Here is a 21,848-nt window from a genome sequence, read left to right as displayed (position 1 = left end):
GCTGTCCCCATCATTATCTTCCCAAATTTGTCCTAGCCATTTTGTTTTGATAAAGTAAGTCAAAGATGACAAACACAACTGAAAAATGTTACGGTCAGGTAATGTTAGATTACTTAAAGAACCATTGACTAATGTGTGTGCTACAGCATTACTATTCTTTCAAGGATTACCACAACCAAATCTTTTTAACATAAAAATTAGATAACATAGAATTGAACAGATTCTGACTTTAAATAACTTACCGCTGAAATTTCTGATAAAGTGTACATAATGTGTCATATTTGGTTTTCAATCTTGTCACTGCGTTATTGACTTTTGTGGTAATTGTGTCCATGTTGATGTCCATTTCTTTGATATACTCTGTAAACGTATTCACACTGAAAGCAGACAAAGAATTAACATTCTTTTCTATTGCAAATGTAGCAAGCATTAGCCGTGCCAACAGGTCTAGTTAATAACTAAAAGCGCTCTTTAGTCACTGGTGAGTTTAGGCATACAATAATTTAACATTTAACTTTTCTTATGCTCAGCGTGTGACATAGCCTTCCAATTAGATATACTTCACTTTGTTTCTGGTCTTGATATAATATAAATTATCTTTAATTGCTACAGCACATGCTATAAGAAAATCAGTTATGTGCGATAGGCGTAGGGGAGTATGTTTATGTTATATGTTTGGATGACATCTGCCAGTGGAGCCATCTAAATGTTGAAATGGGTTGGACTGACCGAGGAGCCTTGTGAGAATCGGCAAAGGAGTCTCTGGACTTCTGAGGAGTAGGGAGGCATAACAACGGTTTGTGTTCTTCCGGTAAAAAAGGTACATATATGTTGGAGAGTGGGTCCTTGGACACCTGCTCTGTGAAGTCTTCTGATCATTATGGGTTGGGAAACAGTGTGGAAGGCTGCATTGAGGTAGGCTGAGTAGCATAAGAGCTGCACTTGCTCCTATGTGGATGATCATCCGGATGTCATCTGCTGCTGCTATGGGAGTGGTCTGTGTACTGTGCTTAGGTCTTAAGCCTGAATGAGTTGCATTGAGGACCAGGTGGTTGGCAAGGTGTAAGTTGATAGCTTTTTAAAGGACCATGCCCAGGTATGAAAGGAGGGAGATCGGTCCTCTGTAGTTTGCAAGTGTGCCTGGGTCTGCTGTGGGCTTCTTGAGGAGAGAATTGACAAGTGCTAGCTTCCAGGCTTCATAGAAAGGTACCTTGTCGGTAAAGGTGTTAAGGATGGCGGTGAGGACTTTGCTGAAGGGGGTTGAGCCTTTGTTGAAGGTGTGGTGGGGGTAAGGGTCAGGTGGGGCACCAGAGTGCATGATCTTCATGATTTCTGTTGTTTCATCAGTGGCAATAGGGTTACATGTTGCCCAGGTGTCGCTTTTGCCCGATCCCGGAATACTTATTGCATGGTTGATGGAGTCCGGTTGCTGGTCAAAGTTGGTGTAGATGGCTGTGAATTTTGTTGAAGAAAGAGTCTGAGAAGTTGTTTCAAAGTTCTTGGTGTTTTGGGGAGATGTTGCTGGTGGTTGTTAGTGGTGTGGTAAAGTCCATGATGACAGCAAAAACTTCTTTGCTGTTGTTTGTGCTGTGGTCGATGCGCCCCACTAGGGCCTTCCTGTTGGTTTCCCGGATTTGTTGGTGGTAGTGTCTCTCAGCAGATTTCAATATTTCCTTTTCCTACTCTTCGTGGCTTAATCTTCATCTTCGTTCCGGTTGTTTGCAGTGCTGTTTGATCAATCAGAGTTCTTTCAGCTGGCCTGCATTTATGTTTTTTACCATTTCGACTATTTTATTAAAGGGCAAGGTTTTGGTGCAGGCAATGATTCAGGTGTTGATGTTGTTGTGTAGGTGGTCAGTGTGCTCTGGTTCGTTTTGTTGAGGGCGGAAGCACAAACCTTCTCCAATAGTTTGTACCATTGACTGAAGTCAGGGCCAGTCGTTGTGGTGCTTTGATGGGATATGTTGATTGAGAAGCGGACCATGGCATAGTGGTTGACTGGTGCGTTGACCGCAATACCGATGAAAACAGGGTCTTGGATGGTCTGGCAGCGGGGGTGGGAGCTGATACGTGTTGGGTGAGTCTGAGGTTTCCGAGACTTTCGAGGAATGCAGTGGAGTTTGGGGGGTCGGTCGGGCCTTCTAGGTGAAAGTTAAGGGCCTCCTAGATGAAAGCAGGTGCTTCAGTCAATGTCTAGTGCGTGTGACGAATTCCGTGATGTTGCTGGTGAACTTGGCTTGGGATCCTGAGGTCAGTAGACTAGAGTTCAGCTTTGGGTGAAGTTCGATGTGATAAGCAGTTTGAAGTTGAGGTATTCTATGTAGTCAGTTCCGGTTCCTGAGTTGGTGCTGCAGTTGATGGTGTCCTTGAAAAATTATGGCAATTAATTGTCTGGTTCTCTCTCAGTGGTCTTGCCTGACGATCTAACAGATGACGGGGATTGCCGAGGCGATGTCTGTTGTTGCCGCTGCAGTCAGCCATGTTTAGGTGGGAAAAAGGAGGCCAAGGGAGGAGTCATCCAGTAGGTTATAAATCTCCGTAGCGTGGTTGCTGAGTGAGCGGGTGTTGAGTAACATGCATGATGTAGAGGAGGGCAGTGTAAATGGGAAGTTGGGTGCTGTGGATATGGTTGCGGTGGGTGTTGAGGTAGTGGGTGTGGTAGTGCAAGTGAAGGCTTTATCCGTTATGGAGTGTGGTGCAGCAGCATTGCGGAGACCAGCGTCCAGACTGAAGGCCATGGCGGAGTGCACAGGGGCAATGGTGAGTCAGGGGAGGACCAGAGTTTCTTCCACCGGGTGTGGTCCAGGTGCGAATGGGTGCTAACTGGCTTGCCTTTTGAGCATCTTCAGCACACAAGAGGCCCATCCGTACTGCGGATGTCATTAAGTAGTTTCTGGGAGGGGACCCCAGGAGATGGTGGCGGTGATGGCTGGGGCACAGGAGAATGCAAGAAAAGGGTACATGGCGAGGATACAGTAGGGAGCAGTGAGAGGGAGTGGTTTGCAGAAAGAACGAGACCCAGTGAAAACAGAGGCATATTGCAAGCAAAAGGTGAATACAAGGGCACTATAAGAGACTATGGGCAGAACAAGTAGGAGAAATGCAATGAAAAGCACTAGCACAAAAATGACAGAAAGGCTTAAAACGAGGGCACAGCAAGAGACAAAAGGCAGAGTAAAACAGGTGGAATGCAATGAAAAACACTGGCAAAATTAAGAGAAAGGCAAAACAGGCACTGAAAATGTAAGATATTTTTCACTACTTTTGTATATGCAAAAGCATAATAAAATTATTAATGATAACATCTTTTTAAAACAGAGTTTTATAAAGCGCGAACTTGACCCGAATCGGGTATCAGAGCACTTTACATAGCACCAGTTGCATTACATGAGGACACATTCATTTTGTTAGGCACGTCTGACCAGTTAGGCACTTCTGACCAGGCAAATAAAAGACATGCATTCAGAAAATGTACAAATATGAGCAAAGTTACAATTGGCAAAACAAAATGTACAACTCATCCTAAAAAGTTCAGCTTTGGGTGAAGTTCGATGTGATAAGCAGTTTGAAGTTGAGGTATTCTATGTAGTCAGTTCCGGTTCCTGAGTTGGTGCTGCAGTTGATGGTGTCCTTGAAAAATTATGGCAATTAATTGTCTGGTTCTCTCTCAGTGGTCTTGCCTGACGATCTAACAGATGACGGGGATTGCCGAGGCGATGTCTGTTGTTGCCGCTGCAGTCAGCCATGTTTAGGTGGGAAAAAGGAGGCCAAGGGAGGAGTCATCCAGTAGGTTATAAATCTCCGTAGCGTGGTTGCTGAGTGAGCGGGTGTTGAGTAACATGCATGATGTAGAGGAGGGCAGTGTAAATGGGAAGTTGGGTGCTGTGGATATGGTTGCGGTGGGTGTTGAGGTAGTGGGTGTGGTAGTGCAAGTGAAGGCTTTATCCGTTATGGAGTGTGGTGCAGCAGCATTGCGGAGACCAGCGTCCAGACTGAAGGCCATGGCGGAGTGCACAGGGGCAATGGTGAGTCAGGGGAGGACCAGAGTTTCTTCCACCGGGTGTGGTCCAGGTGCGAATGGGTGCTAACTGGCTTGCCTTTTGAGCATCTTCAGCACACAAGAGGCCCATCCGTACTGCGGATGTCATTAAGTAGTTTCTGGGAGGGGACCCCAGGAGATGGTGGCGGTGATGGCTGGGGCACAGGAGAATGCAAGAAAAGGGTACATGGCGAGGATACAGTAGGGAGCAGTGAGAGGGAGTGGTTTGCAGAAAGAACGAGACCCAGTGAAAACAGAGGCATATTGCAAGCAAAAGGTGAATACAAGGGCACTATAAGAGACTATGGGCAGAACAAGTAGGAGAAATGCAATGAAAAGCACTAGCACAAAAATGACAGAAAGGCTTAAAACGAGGGCACAGCAAGAGACAAAAGGCAGAGTAAAACAGGTGGAATGCAATGAAAAACACTGGCAAAATTAAGAGAAAGGCAAAACAGGCACTGAAAATGTAAGATATTTTTCACTACTTTTGTATATGCAAAAGCATAATAAAATTATTAATGATAACATCTTTTTAAAACAGAGTTTTATAAAGCGCGAACTTGACCCGAATCGGGTATCAGAGCACTTTACATAGCACCAGTTGCATTACATGAGGACACATTCATTTTGTTAGGCACGTCTGACCAGTTAGGCACTTCTGACCAGGCAAATAAAAGACATGCATTCAGAAAATGTACAAATATGAGCAAAGTTACAATTGGCAAAACAAAATGTACAACTCATCCTAAAAAGGCCTCAGAAATATTCTTTCAGTGTAAATCTTAACCTTGCCCCAGGGTTTGTCAAAGAAGGGAACCAAGCCCAAAAAAGCCTTGCCTACTATAGTAATCTGTGAGATTCCAGAGCACAAAATATCGGTTTACAGCTTTAACACAGTGTAATAACAAACCACATTTAACGGCCTATTGGCTTAAACAAAGGCTTTCCACTATAAAAACGTCAACCCTACACCTTTGTTATAACTGTTTATAATACACAAATTAGGCCAATGGCATCCGATATAGCCTTTCTCAATTAATTAATCACGCCTATATAATTGACTTGTGACCAAACCAACTAAGACTAACAATATGGTGCATGACAGGCAATTATCAGGCAGACAGTTATAAAATTACAAATATATACAAAATTAAAATTCTCAATAAAATGTATAACCCCCCTCTGAAAAAGGGCCTATCAAGGATTGTAGGGCCTAACGAATATTATCACATTGTAAACCTTTAACCCTGATGTCTTGACGGTGAGAGAGGGGACTTGATGAATTCAGTCAATGCCCCTGAAACACCAAGAGGATCAGGAGACAAAGGGTGCTTTTATTGTGCGTTTGTAAAAATTACATTAAAATATTATAAGGCCAGATGTACTAATGTTAGGGTTTGCAATTACCAAATACCGAATTTATGTGTTTCGCCATTTGGTAATCGCAAACATTAATGTACTAAAGTGTGTTTTACCCTTTTTATGATTCCTAGTGGGTTGCAAATAGACCTACCAAATACATTTTAATGAGGTAGGTTACAATTTGAGACCCATTAGGATTTGTAGCCATCACAGGGACGGTCGCCTGCTAGGGTCAGCAGATCATCATGTCTATGATTGCTTTTTAATAAAGCAATCTTTTAAAAACATTTTTTAAAGGAAGCTCATTTTGTCTGCCTGCTCTTAAAAAAATGTTTCCCCATTCTCAAAGGGGAAGGGGGTCCCTTGAGGACCCCTTCTCATTTGCGAATGTGTTACCGCCTCTTTCATGGAGTTGGTAAAATATGAATACTTTGCGACCATAGGTCACAAAATATTAATATCTCCCATTCATATTCAATATTTGGAAGGGGCGCCCTAAACACACCCCTTCCAAATACCGAATCACAAACACAAATTGCAATTCGGTAACCTGTTACTGAATCACTATTTGTGTTTTGTATATATTCAAAAGCATTTTTGCAGTCAGAAACAGCCCACTTTTTACATATGGCCCATTGTAAAAACTTCTCTCCATCTTAGAATCACATTTATCCGATAAGCAAAGATCTGTGATCACACCTTTATACAAAATATCAGAAGCCTTGCTTTTCATAATCCTTATGGTTCCTAGCAACCGTTTCTGAATATTAATAACAGGAAAGAAGAGGACATGATTTGTTATTTTAAAACTGTGCAAAATGGCTCAAACACGGGGTATGCAACCGACTGAGGTAACATAATTTTATTCCAATTTTACGTATCAGATTTAGAGCAAATCTAACTCAAAGAAGCAATGGACCACTTGGCAGAGAACTTACTTGCAGCAGAGAATCTTAAAAACAGGTGCTGTGCATAAAACAAGTATGTCTGACTATACAGAAGTGGAAGAAGAGAAGGCTGAAGCCACATTAAAGAAACAAGGAAGAATGGGATGGAGAGTATTAGTTTGTGTAACATTAAAAAATATTCATAGGGCACATATTTACACATATTTAAGAGTCATTACAGATATCTACAAACTGGGTAGCAGGCACAGGGAGAGAATACAATTTGCCCAGAATAGCACATTTTTGGCGTAGTACTGAAGGTTAATAACAGTATTGTACCTCACAAAAATAACTAGGACAACATTTCGTTTATGGCAGTGCAGTGTAAAAACGCAATTTTCAGCATTCTGGGTTACGCTTGTCACATGAAATGGCTACGATTACACCATTACGCTATGTAGCATAACTGGCATTTAGTTTGCATAAAAATCCTATTGCAGAAGCAGTGAAACAACGTGAACAAGCAGAACCAGAGTGTGATCCAGCCCCGCTTTCACCCCCGCCAGGAATACAACCCCCTAGAACCTCACCGGTATCTGGAGTACCAAACGCAAGCCCTTTCATTCGACCACCTGTGACTCGCAACATTGCCGGAGCGGCATCCATGACACGAAGTACCCCGCCCCTCTCTCTGTTGCAGGAACCAACCAGCGGCCGCCGCCAACAGGAAGCACTCTGCACCGACCCCGGAAGTCCCACCCCTAAGGCAGCGGCGGCACCAGTGAAAAGCGAACCCATTAACCAGAACGCCGTCGGAGCATCGTGGCAGGATACCCAGACTGGCGGAGAAGACGGAGGAGAAGAGAAACCCGAAGAAGACGTATGGTCGGAGGATTGGTGGAGTCCCTGAGGAGGTGGCTGAAGAGCGGCCGTGGCTCACTGGAGAGCTACGGCGGACCGTGTGAGTACTTAGAATCCCGCTTCAGAGCACATTAGGCGCTCAGTGTATATAGTGTGTGATTCTCTCCCTTACCTAGTCACGGAGCACGTAGATATCTCACTGTGTAATTTGTAAAGCACCCTCACGATATTACCTCTGTTTCCCCTCACTCACCCTTCGGACACCCTTGCTGTTCCCCCCCCTTCTTCGCCCCTCCTCCCTTCCGTTCTCGAGAGCTCCTTTTTCCTCACGTCTCCCTCCTCTATCCTTCCCCCACAACCCGGTGTCGGTGACAGGCTGCTTGCCGACTCCATGTCCGGAACTAACGGTCCCTTTCTTTCTCTTGTTCCCCTCCGAGGTGTCTCCCCGAGGACAGACCCGACCTGAAGAACACCCAGATCGGACCCTGACCCAAAGAGAAGGACACCGAACGGAGACAGACCCGACGGAAGGAAAAGAACCGGACCTCCCTACCGATCCATAGATCTCTTGTTTCTGGGCGTTTTTTGCTTAATAAAAACCGGCATAGCCCACTACATCCGGCCTCCTTGCCTGATATTTCAGCCCGCGACACACCCACCATCACATCTAGTGTCAGAAGTGGGATCAGCTGAAAGCATGGAGGCCGTTATGAAACGAATGGCTGAGTGCCAGGAGCAACTGGGGAAACTGATGGAACAATTCTTGAAGACAACGGAGGATGACAGGGGTCAGCTGCATGACGTTCTCAAGGGCCAAGAGACAGTGCATGAACAGGCCACGGGCAAGCTGACCGACGCCATAGGACAACCAAGACCTATGGCCTCCCTTCCTTCCGTGGTCCTCCAGAAGTACGTTCCGGGGGAAGACCCGGACTACTTCACCAACTTCGAGAGGCTGGCACAGGCCGCGAACTGGCCTGTGGAGCGATGGGGCCAATACCTAGGTCCCCTTCTGACAGGGGACTTACAGGCCGCCTACCAACAGGCCAATATCCAGGGCAATAATCCCTATGCCGACATAAAGAAGTGTATCCTGGAACGTCTAGGAGTGGATGACGACACGTACCGAATAAAGCTAAGACAGGCAAAAGAAGGGCCCCAAGAAAACCCTCGGGCTCTCTCCTTTCGGATCAAGGATCTCACCAACAGGTGGCTCAGACCAGACACCTTCACCAAAGAAGACATCCTTGAGAAGATCTATCTGGAACAATTCCTGAACTCCCTACATCCAGCTACCCAGAGGTGGGTACGCCAACACACCCGGCTCAACCTGGAGACGGCCGTAGAAATAGCCTGTGCTTATGGCCGTGCCCAAGACCTGCAACGCAGCAAGGAGGAACCCATCCACCGGCCTCATCACATGACCGCCAATCGTCCTCCCCGCCCTCTGCTACCCCGGAGACCGGAACCTGCTCCCCTCCTACCCTCTCCGATCCTGTACAGGCCCCCCAACCCTGGACCTCAGTGCTACAACTGCGGTAACTTTGGACATATAGCCCGCGTATGCCCCCAGAAGGAGGTACCGATGGAAATAGGCCTGGTTCGAAACTACGTCTGTCATACGCCGGGGCTGCACCCCCTCCGTTTCATTGTCCCGTGTCCATCGAAGGACAAGAGGTCCTCGCCGATACCGGTTGCCGTCAAAGTGTCCTCCGTCCTCAGGACCTGGCTCTCCCTCCGAATGCCCCTACAGGAGTGGTAGCCATCCAGTGTGTCCATGGGGACACTAAACGCTATCCCACCACTCAGGTATGGGTACAACACCCTGGAGATCCGGGTACTAACCTCACGGTCGGTCTTGTGCCGGCCTTACCCGAACAAGCCATCCTGGGGAGTGATTACTCCGGACTCCCTAAACTCCTTCAGGACACTACCGATTCTCTAGTCCAGTGGTGGAAAGAGGCCCCCTATTCCCAGGGTCTGTCTCCCGCCCCTACTGAACCCAAACCACGGAAAACAAAAAACCAGAAGAGAAAGGAGAAGAACAACCATACATATGCGTACCCTACGAACATTGATGAACATCCCTGGCAGACCGACCAAGAGTTTAGAGCAGCGCAACAGGAGGATCCGCTCCTACAAGAAGCATGGGGAAGGGCCCTAGACCATGAGGACCCCACACAAGTACGTCCCTACTTCTTCAAACAAAAGGGGTTGATGTATCGAAAGGGAGGGCCACTCCAGAACCCGCAACTACTGATCCCGGGCCCCTTTCAGGACAAGGTCCTTTTCTTAGCACACAGCCATCTGCTAGGGGGACATTTTGGGGATGACAAGACCAATCAGGCGTTCCTGGACAAGTTCTATTGGCCCGGTGTCCATCAGCGCATAAAAACCTACTGCCGCGAATGTGCCGTCTGCCAAAAACACAGTCGGTATCGACCACCAAGGGTACCCCTACAACCTCTCCCTCTCATAGACATCCCGTTCAGCAGGATAGGGATGGACATTATAGGACCCCTACTGCCCTCCCGAAGCGGGTGTCGCTACGCGTTGGTCATAGTGGACTACGCCACTCGCTTCCCTGAGGCCTTTCCCTTACGCCAACCCACAGCACAGAACATAGCCAAAGCCCTAAAAACGACGTTTTCCCGGGTTGGATTTCCCCGAGAGATCCTCACTGACCAAGGCACACCTTTCGTCTCGTCTCTTTTGAAACAGGTCTGTGCTCAGTTAGGCATTAAACAAATCAGGTCGTCTGCGTACCACCCACAAACCGACGGACTGGTCGAGCGTTACAACGCCACCCTAAAACAGACCTTAAAAAAGCTGCTAGGGTTAGAAGCCAGACGGTGGGAAGAGATGTTACCGCTGGCCCTTTTTGCCATACGCTGTAAGACACAGAGCAGTACCGGCTACTCCCCCTATGAGTTGTTGTATGGGCGGCCCCCTCGAACCCTACTGGACATGGCACAAGAAGCCTGGGAAGCCGAACCAGATCGCACACGTCCTTTACCCGAGTATGTGGACAACCTGAAAACCCATCTAGCAGAAATACGTGAAATAGTTAAACAGAGGTCTTCTCCTCCTATCCGGGACGGCCCACTGTCACCACACACACCATCGACACAGAACCTGGAAAAGTGGTTCGATTGAGACCCTATCGAGTCCCCGAAGCACGCAGAGCAGTCATACGAAGAGAGATCGAGGACATGCTTAAGATGGGGATCATCGAACCTTCAGTCAGCGATTGGAATTCCCCTATTGTCCTTGTGCCAAAACCTGACGGGTCTGTCAGGTTTTGCATAGACTTTCGAGAGGTCAACAAGGTATCCACATTTGACACTTATCCCTTACCTAGGGTTGATGAAATGGTCGAAAAAATAGGGAAGGCCAAATACATATCCACCCTCGACCTCTGCAAGGGTTACTGGCAGATACCCCTCAGAGCCCAAGACAAAAAGAAAACCGCCTTCTCTACCCCTGAGGGGCTATTTCAGTTCATCGTCATGCCTTTTGAGCTTCACGGTGCCCCCGCTACCTTTCAGCGAGCCATGAACCAGGTCCTGCGTCCACACTCTCAGTATGCAGGGGCCTATCTGGACGACATTGTTATCTTCAGCGATAGCTGGGAACAACACCTAATGCATTTATACGAGGTAGTTTCTTCCCTAGGTTCTTTTGGTTTTACCATCAACCCCGCCAAAACCACCCTTGCTGCACAAACCGTCCAGTACCTCGGCTTCCTTCTGGGCGAAGGGCTGATCAGACTCCAGAAAACCAAGACCGAGGCTATCCAGACCCTTCCCTTTCCACAGACAAAGAAAGACCTCCGAGCATTCCTCGGACTCCTGGGTTATTATAGGAGAGTCGTTCCCAACTTCTCCCCGTGAGCAGCCCCTCTTAATGATCTCCTGAAGAAAGCCACTCACATCGACCTGGCCCTGAAAGAACCCACACCCCTCTTATGGCAGGCATTCACCGATCTGAAAGGAGCCCTGACCTCCAGTCCTGTCCTGATAAGCCCTGACTATTCCCTGCCGTTTATTCTACAGACGGATGCCTCTGACCAGGGATTAGGGGCGGTCCTATCCCAAAAGGACGCACTAGGGAACGAAAGGCCCATCCTCTTCCTCAGCCGAAAACTGTTCCCCAGAGAAAAGAACTATGCCGTTGTAGAGAAAGAAGCCCTCGCAATTAAACGGGCCATTGAGAGCCTCAGATACTATCTGGAGGGTCAGGACTTTACCATCTATACCGACCACGCCCCCTTGGAGTGGATGGCCCGGAATAAAGGACATAACGACCGGGTCCTCCGCTGGTTCCGGTCTCTCCAGCCCTACCACTTCAGTACTCGACACCGGAAAGGAACAGAACAGGGCAATGCTGACTTCTTATCCCGATACCCCTCCTCCCCAACCCGTACAGGAAGGACAGCTAGGGGAAGGGGATGTGATCCAGCCCCGCTTTCACCCCCGCCAGGAATACAACCCCGTAGAACCTCACCGGTATCTGGAGTACCAAACGCAAGCCCTTTCATTCGACCACCTGTGACTCGCAACATTGCCGGAGCGGCATCCATGACACGAAGTACCCCGCCCCTCTCTCTGTTGCAGGAACCAACCAGCGGCTGCTGCCAACAGGAAGCACTTTGCACCGACCCCGGAAGTCCCACCCCTAAGGCAGCGGCAGCACCAGTGAAAAGCGAACCCATCGACCAGAACGCCGTCGGAGCATCGTGGCAGGATAACCAGACTGGCGGAGAAGACGGAGGAGAAGAGAAACCCGAAGAAGACGTATGGTCGGAGGATTGGTGGAGTCCCTGAGGAGGTGGCTGAAGAGCGGCCGTGGCTCACCGGAGAGCTACGGCGGACCGCGTGAGTACTTAGAATCCCGCTTCAGAGCACGTTAGGCGCACAGTGTATATAGTGTGTGATTCTCTCCCTTACCTAGTCACGGAGCACGTAGATATCTCACTGTGTAATTTGTAAAGCACCCTCACGATATTACCTCTGTTTCCCCTCACTCACCCTTCGGACACCTTGCTGTTCCCCCCCTTCTTCGCCCCTCCTCCCTTCCGTTCTCAAGAGCTCCTTTTTCCTCACGTCTCCCTCCTCTATCCTTCCCCCACAACCCGGTGTCGGTGACAGGCTGCTTGCCGACTCCATGTCCGGAACTAACGGTCCCTTTCTTTCTCTTGTTGCCCTCCGAGGTGTCTCCCCGAGGACAGACCCGACCTGAAGAACACCCAGATCGGACCCTGACCCAAAGAGAAGGACACCGAACGGAGACAGACCCGACGGAAGGAAAAGAACCGGACCTCCCTACCGATCCATAGTTCTCTTGTTTCTGGACGTTTTTTGCTTAATAAAAACCGGCATAGCCCACTACATCCGGCCTCCTTGCCTGATATTTCAGCCCGCGACACACCCACCATCACACCGAGCGTCTGCTTTTAGCACCATACGATTCTGCACTTTTCTTAGCCTGAAATTCCTTCTCATGACCAAAAAAGACATAGGAAAACATTTTGCATTAACATTGGTATTTCATGTAACAATGCATAATTTTGCGTAATTTTTTGGGCCATTTTGCATAGTTCCAAAAGGAAAATTACGCAAAATTGCTCAGGCCTAGAAATAAAATGAACAGATTTGCAGTCAAAAAAATTCCCTTTTAACACTATCAATCGTACAAAAAACTAGCATTGGGTAAGACAATAGGTCATGCCTACGCAAAAACTATTGGCTTTGCCAATAGGATTTATTCATGTTGCACACCAGCTTGGCAGCTATTCAGCATGGCTATAAGTGGTGTAAAGGAGAGTGGCGTGGAGTGAAGTGTCATAAAGTAGTGTGTCATGGAGTAGAGTGGATTGCTATGGAGTGGCGTAGAGAGACGTGGAGGTATGTAGAGTTCAGAGGAGTGGAAAAGTGTTGTGGAGAAAGTAGAGTGCCATAGAGAGTTGTTCAGCTGAGTGGTGTAGAGTGGAGTAGGGTGTCAGAGTAGAGTAGAATGGAGTCGCATAATGTTGTTCAGTGGTATGGAGCGGAGTGGGTTAGAGGGTGTTACGAAATGAAGTAGAGTGCTGTAGAGCAGAGTGCTGTAGAGCGGAGTAGATTGGCGTAGAGTGGAACAGAGTGGAGTAGTGGAGTGGAATGGCATAGAGTGGAGTACAGTGCTGCAGAGTGGCGTGGCGTAGAGTTGAGTACTGGAGTGGCGCAGAGTGGAGTACAGTGTTGTAGAATAGAGTGGAGTAAAGTGGCATGGAGTGGCGTAGAGGAGTTGCATTAAGTGTCGGAGTGGAGTAGTGTGGTAGAGTGGCACAGAGTAGAGTGAAGTGACGTAAAGTACAGTGGTGACAAGTATATTAGCATACAGTGCAGTGGCTTACAGTGCATTGGTTTTGAGTAAAGTGGTGTACAGTGCATTGGGGTACAGTGCAGTGACAGAGTAAGTAGAGTTGAATGGAGTAACGGTGCACAGTAGAGTGGGTGTAGAGTGCTCTGGAGTGGTGAAGAGTGAAGTGCAATGGCGTAGAGTAGGTTGGTACAGAGAAGTTGTGCAGGGTAAAATGAAATTGTGCAGGATCTAGTGCAGAGGTGTCGAGTAGAGTGCACAGGCATGAAGTGCAGTAGTGCAGAGTAAATGACAGTGGTCTAGAGTGTAGTGGCATAGAGGGCATTGGCTAAGAAATGAGTGGTGAAATAGCATAGAGAGCAGTGTAGAGTTCAGTGGCAGAGAGTGCAGTCTTGCAGAGCAGTGTGTCTTAAGAGTATAGTGGTGTAGAGTGCATTGGCGTGGAGTGGCAGAGTGTTGAGGAGTAGTGGTGCGTAGTAAAGTAGAGTGCATTGGCTTAGAGTACAGTGCAGTGGCGTAGAGTGCAGTTGTGCACTGTAGATGAAAGAGGCATAGAGTGCAGTGGCATGGCGTAGAGTGGTGCAGAGTAGAGTGGCAGAGAGTAGAGTGGTGTAGAAGGCCGTAGCATAGAGTAAAGTGGCGCTGAGAGTAGTGGCATAGAGCTAGAGACAATGACATCCTGTGTCCTTGTAAAAATAAGATCCAAACGGAAAAGGAATTTGTTTTAAATATGTCCTTGATGCCAGATAGTCTTTGTGCGATTGCAGCTGTTGCATAAATAGAAAGGGACATATAAGTGCGTGTGCGAAAGATAGGGACATGAGTAAAAGACTCCTGCTAATGTGTTATTAAATACTACTTATGAGGATTTGTTGTTGTTTCGAAAGAACACATTGGCGTAGGTTAGAGGTGATAACACAAGTAGGTCAAATCTATTTTTAAAGAAAAAGTGCTCCGTGGCAGAGGTTGTGAGTTTTGAGTTGTAGTGTTATTAATTAAATATGTAGTTGTATTTTATTGAGGAACAGATTATTTTTGTATATTGGCCTTATTTTTGGCATAAGGTGCTACTGCACGTAGTACATGTAATGCTATTAAGGCTCCCTAAGTAATGCTGTATAGGCTAGGGCTGGAAAAGTATTAAAAAGCAAGAGGCCTGTTTGTGTTGCTAATGTGATTTAATAGTTCAAAGACGGGGCCTGAAAGAGCATATATTTTTATTGTTGTTCGTGATGAAAGGCCATGAAGGATTCAGTGTAACTGATGTTAGAGCTTGTAGAGAGGTGTAAGTAGACACAGTGTCGGGCAGAGAGGGACTTGGTGATGCTTAGACATGTGAATGGGTGAAGGCGCGATTCTCAGAGTGGCTCTGACTGTGTCTGTTTACTAGCAGCAGGAAGGTTACGGCTAGAACTTGCATATTTATGCATAAAAGCACAAGAGTGAAATTACTTTCCTGAGGCCAGTAGACTTGCTGCCATAATGGAAGATAGGACTCTGTAAAAGCATGGGACAGTGAGGACGGGGGTTTTGAGTCTAGGGACACGAGAATATGTAGATGGGTGAAATAAAGTTGTGGTTTATGTTCATTGGGTTTGTGTTGGGCAGGGTGCACTGTAGTTCAGAATGACCGATAAAGAGAGAGGTATGTTATTGGTGTGTATGTGTGTGCCCCGAAGCAGGGTGATAAGTTGTGGTGTTAGTAAACAAAAGCCATACTTTCCAGTTTATCATGGAGCTAGGGTCAAAATGAAGATTCTGGTGTAGGCAGTGTGTGGTATCTCCAAGTGCAAGTAAAGGAATTGTGTTATTTTTCTCAGTTTAAAATGTAAACTGAAGCATTAGAGCAAGTTTAACGTTTCCATGAGTTCGTATAGTCCTGGTGCCACTGCACTTGCTTTTTGAAAATGAATTAAGCTCCTTGAAGTGTGTGTTCAAAGGATAGGGAAAGAAGAGGTCGTTTGAGGTGCATAGCAGAGCAGTGATGAAGTTTTGATGCTTTTAAGAACTTTGCCTTTTTGTTTATGCTGAGCTTGTCCTGGTATAATATTCGGACACTGAGACACGATTAGCATGCATGTTGTCTGCTTTCATTCAAATAAAAGGATCTGTGTTAAAAAAAAGTAACCTACATATCTATCTAGCTAAAATAAAAACAAGCATTGGCATAGCCAATAGGTCTCGCTTTTGGACCTTATAAGTGTTTAGCCATGCAACAGTTGATGTTGTTGCACCAGTGATATTGTGGTGCATAACTAAATACTTATAAGGTCCCAAAGCGAGACCTATTGGCTATGCCAATGCTTGTTTTTAATGAAGCCTACAGAATCTGGTCTACCTTCGTTTAGGCTAAGACAATTTTAATCTAGTCATTATATGTAAAGCAGAAACTGCTTGATTAGGAAAACTATTGGCCTTCCAAATTCGACATGGCTACCACGTGTCTAGGGAGTGAAACTCCCCCCATAACATCAGCATTAGTAACCCTCGGCAAAGAAAGTTTTCTTGTGTAATGCAAATAGTGCTAATGAAAATCGCTCCAAAACCTTCAGGTAGAGCTCGCACTTCATAAAAATTGCAACAAAAAAACAGGAAATCTGACAGGACGTTAAATAAATGTGTTTACATTGAAAAAAAACACATACAATAAAAACATTATAAAGGAAAGGTAAAAAACAAACAAACGGTCAGTCAACACAAATTTGAAACAGCACAACAATCATCCATTGCCAGCCTTTCATGTCTTTACATCAGTTTCACACCAGCAATAAACCATATGAGGGGGAAAATATGTCAACCATAGCGAATTCGTCGCAGGCCCGATGACACACGAATATCCCCCTCAAAACTGAACGTAATTAAATTCACAATAAACACAAACTCCACAATTAAAATGTATGCAAGCTATTTAAATATCCCAGACATGATTGCAGCCCATGGATGCAAGACAACGGCAAGATAGTCTCTCTTGAATGTAATAGGCCAACAACCGCGCCTTTCCAATCATATTGTTTTTCACGAAATGAACAAGCAGGGCCAGGCTTTCTACTCCTAAACAAGAATACATTGAAATTAACAAGAACTCTGAAAAGTCGCTTATCCACTCAACCCCATGTGCGCAAGTATCTTAGGCTACGAATGATAAGTGTCCCCGATTTAAAACGGGAATGAAAGTGGACTAAGGTTTTTCTTCTTCTTAGTTCTATATAGGGCGAACTCTACCAGAAGGTATTGGAGGGCTTCACACGGGTACCAGTTACATTACGAAAAGAGCACATTCATTTTTGATGGGCACAAGATGACTAAGTGATTTGCCCGGACCCACAAAATTTTGTGCCGAGGTCGGGAATCGAACCTCGTCCCCCAGAGTCAGCAGCTCTGGCCGTTACGCCACGCACACTCCCTTTAGAACCGACTAATATGTACATTCTCTATTCTTCGCCTCGTTTAGTTGGAAGGAGGAGTTTACGAGCATCTGAATTAAAAGAACAATCATGTACCTCACTTATAATAGGGGCTTGTGAGCGCCAAATAAAAACGTGCGCAACCTATAGCAAAATGAAATGTCTATAACTGGCTTTGAGGCATGCAAAACCGTAGTGGTGAGCGGTTTCAACCACTTAAAAAGTTGCTGCTGTCGGCATGCAGACGTGGCTCTGCATCACTTTGGGACTCCATCAAGTACTGAGGAAAGCAATCGAACAGTGCACAATGATAAAGAGAAACCGCAAAATCACCGAAAGAACAGTGCGTGCAGGGATCACTAACGGGCGGAGAGTGGTGCAGGTGCGTTCAGCTGAATACCTAAACTAAGCATGCGCACAGTCGGAAACGGGAGATCCGCAGTGCCTAGGAAGTGCGCACTGCCTCGCCTTCCAAGGTTCCCAGCCAGAGGAGCAGTTTCCAGAAAACAACAAGTGGTGGGTGCAGCCCAACTGAAACCGTGCATGCGTTAAAAGGGCCGCGCGGCCATGAAAATGACGCGGCTGCGAAAGTGACGCGGCCGCGAAATTGAAAGTAATCGCGAGCAATGCCTTAAGCCATAAAGAAAAGACCGATGGCGCCTGATAGGGCGCTGAAAGCTGACGGCTTCGCGTGTGCTCCGCGCATAACCGCAAGCGCTAGGCCATCAAAAGCGCGTGGCAGCACTTTTAAAAGCCACTTACTAAATGTCTCGCAGAGCAACGCATGCGCTGGCTCAAGTGAGACCTGATAAAAATTTGAAATCTGTATGTTATATGATGTGCTATTTAAGGGTTATGTTACAGCCCCGTAAATAGAGCATGGGAGGGGCGGGAGTCATTGGGAGAGTCATCTGGATTCCTCTTTACTATAAAGGCTCTCGCTTTGAAGGCAGCCAAAAAGCAAAGAAAACACAAAGCTACTTCAGAAGACACAGCTTCACATTTTTCCTCTGTCTTTGAATGCACAGCAATGTGACAATTTAAGAACAAGCAATGGGAGGGACGAACTGAACCTGGACAGCCTAACGGAAATAAAGACAGAAAATGTGAGTTACAAACCACAAAGTCAATGGTAATCAGCAAGCGGAATCCGTTGCTAGGTCAACTTTCTTAAAGTCCCCAATATGTCTTTTGCACATCAGACAGCTGATCTGTCTGGTAGGCGGAGACCTAAAAAGGTAGAGTACTGACGTTTCATCCAATGCCAACTGCTTATAAAACCTAAAGGAAAAATGAAGTATGATGCTTGCAGTGAAAACGTCTAGAATAAGAAGAAGTTTCTGAAAGGGTTATCCGCTGTCCAATTGTAATGGTTGGTTTTGTAAGTATGAAATGGAACATGCAGGAAACCATGCGGCCCGTGATATAACTTTGAAGCTAACTTCTGGAGGTGGATCACAGTACAACATGCAAATGTATCACCTTACTCAGAGAAAACAACACACTAACAAGCATGGCATACAGGGTCGCCGACTTAGTCCTGCACGTGTGTGTCGACCTGATCGGTTCAGCAGCCAGAAGTCATATTCTCACACCTCGCTACAGAGATCCAATCTCTAGGATCCCCCAAAGGACCTCACTCCCTCTTCCTCACAGGGCATATTGGTCTTGGCAAACAGGCGTGCACTGGTGCTTCAGGGGCAGTTGATCTTTGATTCTCTGGGTGATGCCCCCTCGCCCAGCTGGGACACTAGTAGGCCTTAGCCTCCAGTCCTGGTCAAAGGCAGAAGTCTTACAGAGCTTCTTCTGCTCGCACAGCCCAATTAGCTTCTTGACAGTTGACAACTCTAAGGGAGACTAGCTCCATTTCTTTTAGTCCATTTCCAGACACCAAATGTGTTTTAGGGTGTGAGAATTTGGCGTTTATGTGGTTCTGTTTCCTTTTGAAGTGCCCACTCCTCTGTCCTGCTCTTCTCCAGAAAGCAGTCTGTGACAGCAAGAGTAACTCCAAATCTAATAGCTCCACAACAAAGGCCATGGGCCTGACTGGAGGTTAACACATGGATGCCAGCCACTGTGACAAGTGTATCAAAAGGTTACCCCAGGTCGTCCAGACATACTACCTCCACACCGCATACCTTACTCCAGACTGGCTGCACAAAGCAGGTTGCCACCTCACCTGACTGCGCGCGATGCGGGCACCACCCAGTGGACTTCTTTCACATGGTTTGGTTGTGCCCCCGCCTCGCAGGGTATTGGGACAAAATAGAAACGGAACGTACCCACATTTTGGGGTGGCAAGTACCCTGTGATCCCCTGCGTCTCCTCCTGGGCATCACAGACTGTCTAGACTGGACCCGGTCAGACAAATTGTTCCTGGGCATTGCTATCGTGGTGGCCAAATGGGACATCGCCAAGGCATGGGCGTGGCCTGACCCCTCCACGATCGCTAAGTGGTGCCGGGGGGTAAACTGGTGCGCCGCTCAGGAAGACCCCTTATTTGAGGCCAGGGTTTGTCCATCCAAGTATCAGCGGGTGTGGGGCAAATGGGCAGATCAAATGGGTTAGGGGACCGGAGAGGGGAGCTTGTTCATGATGCTAAGTGCTCGCCTAATGTGCCTACCGTGTGACTTCAAACAGATGTTTTCTATTGTTAATTACGTGATTTTGCATTCAGTGCTGTCAATGTAACATTGTCTTTGTTCTATAAAACCAATAAAGATGATTGGAAAAAAAAAAAGTTACCCCAGGGCCTAACCCTACTCTTTATGATTCTATAATCAGCCCCATTGCCTTACTGAGATGTGCCCAGGCACCTTTCCAGTGACCTCTCTCTGAACCAAAGGGCATTCTTTAAAGTGTACTGAAGAATCTGTCTCGCCTTCCACCAGTGTATATCCCACACAGCTAACAGGAATGCAGCAAACCACAAATCTGCCTGAGGGAGCAGGATTCCTCCATCTCCTCATTATTCTACAGTCAGCCCTGGGTCTTCCAAAATGGAAACAAGAATCTTCCATATATTGTACCATTCCCAGCCACACATACACTCAGCACATGCATACAATGCACATGTACTGCACAGCTCTACATACTAATCTGATGTAGGCCAAGGGTGAGTTCAGCACACAGCAGCAGAACTTTACATGAGTGAGCTTGAAGGCATCACTCTAGTGACACCTGTAAAAAGGTCCGTTCAGTTTTACTGATCACTACACCGTATGCTGTCAACACTGCACTTGTGCTGCTTAACTCCTGGTTAAGGCAGTAGCCTTTCACTACAATGCGGATTGCGCTTTGTGAGCCATCCTGGTCCAACAAAATCAAAATCCACGAAATAGGCCTATGTCATGGGGCGCACACATGATGTGTTCGCCCATGACAATAACAATCCTCATCATGGATCCAGACATCTGGGGTATGCAGGACAGGGCAGGGGTACACGTATGTCACTATGCAAGGAATTGTGCCATCCCAACACTGCCACAAAGAAGCTCCCGAAAGTACACATCAAGACATAAATACAGGCAAGCCCCGAGAACAGGCACCATCTCACAAAACGTTTGCTTAGTGTAATCATCAGTGACAAACAGTATGGGTCTTGCATCTGCATTACAAGAATTGTGCAACTCAGGTGGACCCCTAATTGCGCCAAATTGAGCCTCTAACAGAACACGCACTATCTCAATCCATTTGCCCTCATCTCAAACTTTGACCCCATTTGTCAAATAGAACAAAAGAACCTATGCCACTTACAGGAAACTAATGATTGCGTGGGCATGTGAGATATAGAATATATAAATAGCTACACTACTTAACCTCGCCAAGGCACTCCAGAGTTAACACGTGTAATCTCAAAATCATCAACATCAAACAAAATTGACATTGGGCGCCGTCACTGGCCATAATTTGCTTTGTGTATCCCGAAAGAATGAACAATTCAATGAACATATGCAACCTATGTAGATGTAATGTTTCAAGCAGTCTGGCAGCCAATTTGTCCAAGGTCTCGGACACTTACTAGACAGAAAACTAGGCTTGCTGTAATGACAGAAGTGATTTTTCTTAAGTAAACGTTTATACCACTATAAATAAAGAGTGACAGTATCTATGTGTACAAACAGTTCAAATAACACAATATTGCATCCTTCAATAGTCTAAAAATAACTTGTGCGTCTGTAAACAAGGTGACCGAAATGGGGGCCAAAGAATATGTCTAACAATTGCATTTAAATCTTCATTTCGACTCACTGCAATTTACACATTAAAGGCACTTGCAAACCTAGAGAATGGCAAAAGAGAAAGAGATGAAAGATAATAAAGACTAAAAACAGGACAGAAGAAAACGTTTAATGCAAAATTGCAGATTATCCAATAAGGGCAGAGACCAATGCAAGCAAGAACTAAAGAAACTGAACTCTCTACATGAGCTAACTCAAAGCACAAAAACTAACAGATATATTTCAGACTGGATTAATTGGTCTCAGAAAGGACTTTCAAAGCCTATCTTCGATGACTGAAGAGGCTGAATCAAGTATTAGTGTGCTAGAGGATAGCAACAAGTTGCAACAGAGGAAAGCGGATACAACAGCAACAAAAAATAATCTGGTTGGAAAGAGAACCAGTAGAACTTATGGACAGAAATAGGAGAGGTCATCACAGGATCATAGGCCTGCCAGAAAATGTTGAAAATTATGCAAACTTCTGCACCTCTTTGCTGAAATCATGGATTTTCCAAACGCTTGGAAAAACGAGAATGTTGATCGACTCCCAAACACTGAGACTAATGATCTTTAGGCCTTTAAGATATCAACACTCAGATTTGATACTGTACCAGAGGAATAAAATGTAAACAATTATCTGTAGACTCAGATTACTGCTAACGCTTCTGCAAGCGTGCAATTGTCAGACACCAATCTTTCTAACTTTTAA

The 21,848-nt window shown here is 46.3% G+C and overlaps 1 protein-coding gene across 1 annotated transcript in view; it reads right to left on the bottom strand.

Annotated features, from left to right (window-relative positions):
• The window catches only part of RB1 (RB transcriptional corepressor 1), a 1,127,005-nt gene that overhangs the window by 1,036,065 nt on the left and 69,092 nt on the right, over positions 1-21,848 (bottom strand). The window contains exon 4 of the mRNA XM_078657333.1: positions 243-377. Within this exon, the coding sequence (XP_078513459.1) occupies positions 243-377 (135 nt within the window). The remainder of the gene's footprint in view (positions 1-242; positions 378-21,848) is intronic.

Source organism: Lissotriton helveticus, chromosome 8 (assembly GCF_964261635.1).
Source record: "Lissotriton helveticus chromosome 8, aLisHel1.1, whole genome shotgun sequence".
In the NCBI taxonomy this organism is placed as follows: domain Eukaryota; kingdom Metazoa; phylum Chordata; class Amphibia; order Caudata; family Salamandridae; genus Lissotriton; species Lissotriton helveticus.
This window is presented reverse-complemented; position numbering and strand designations above follow the sequence as displayed.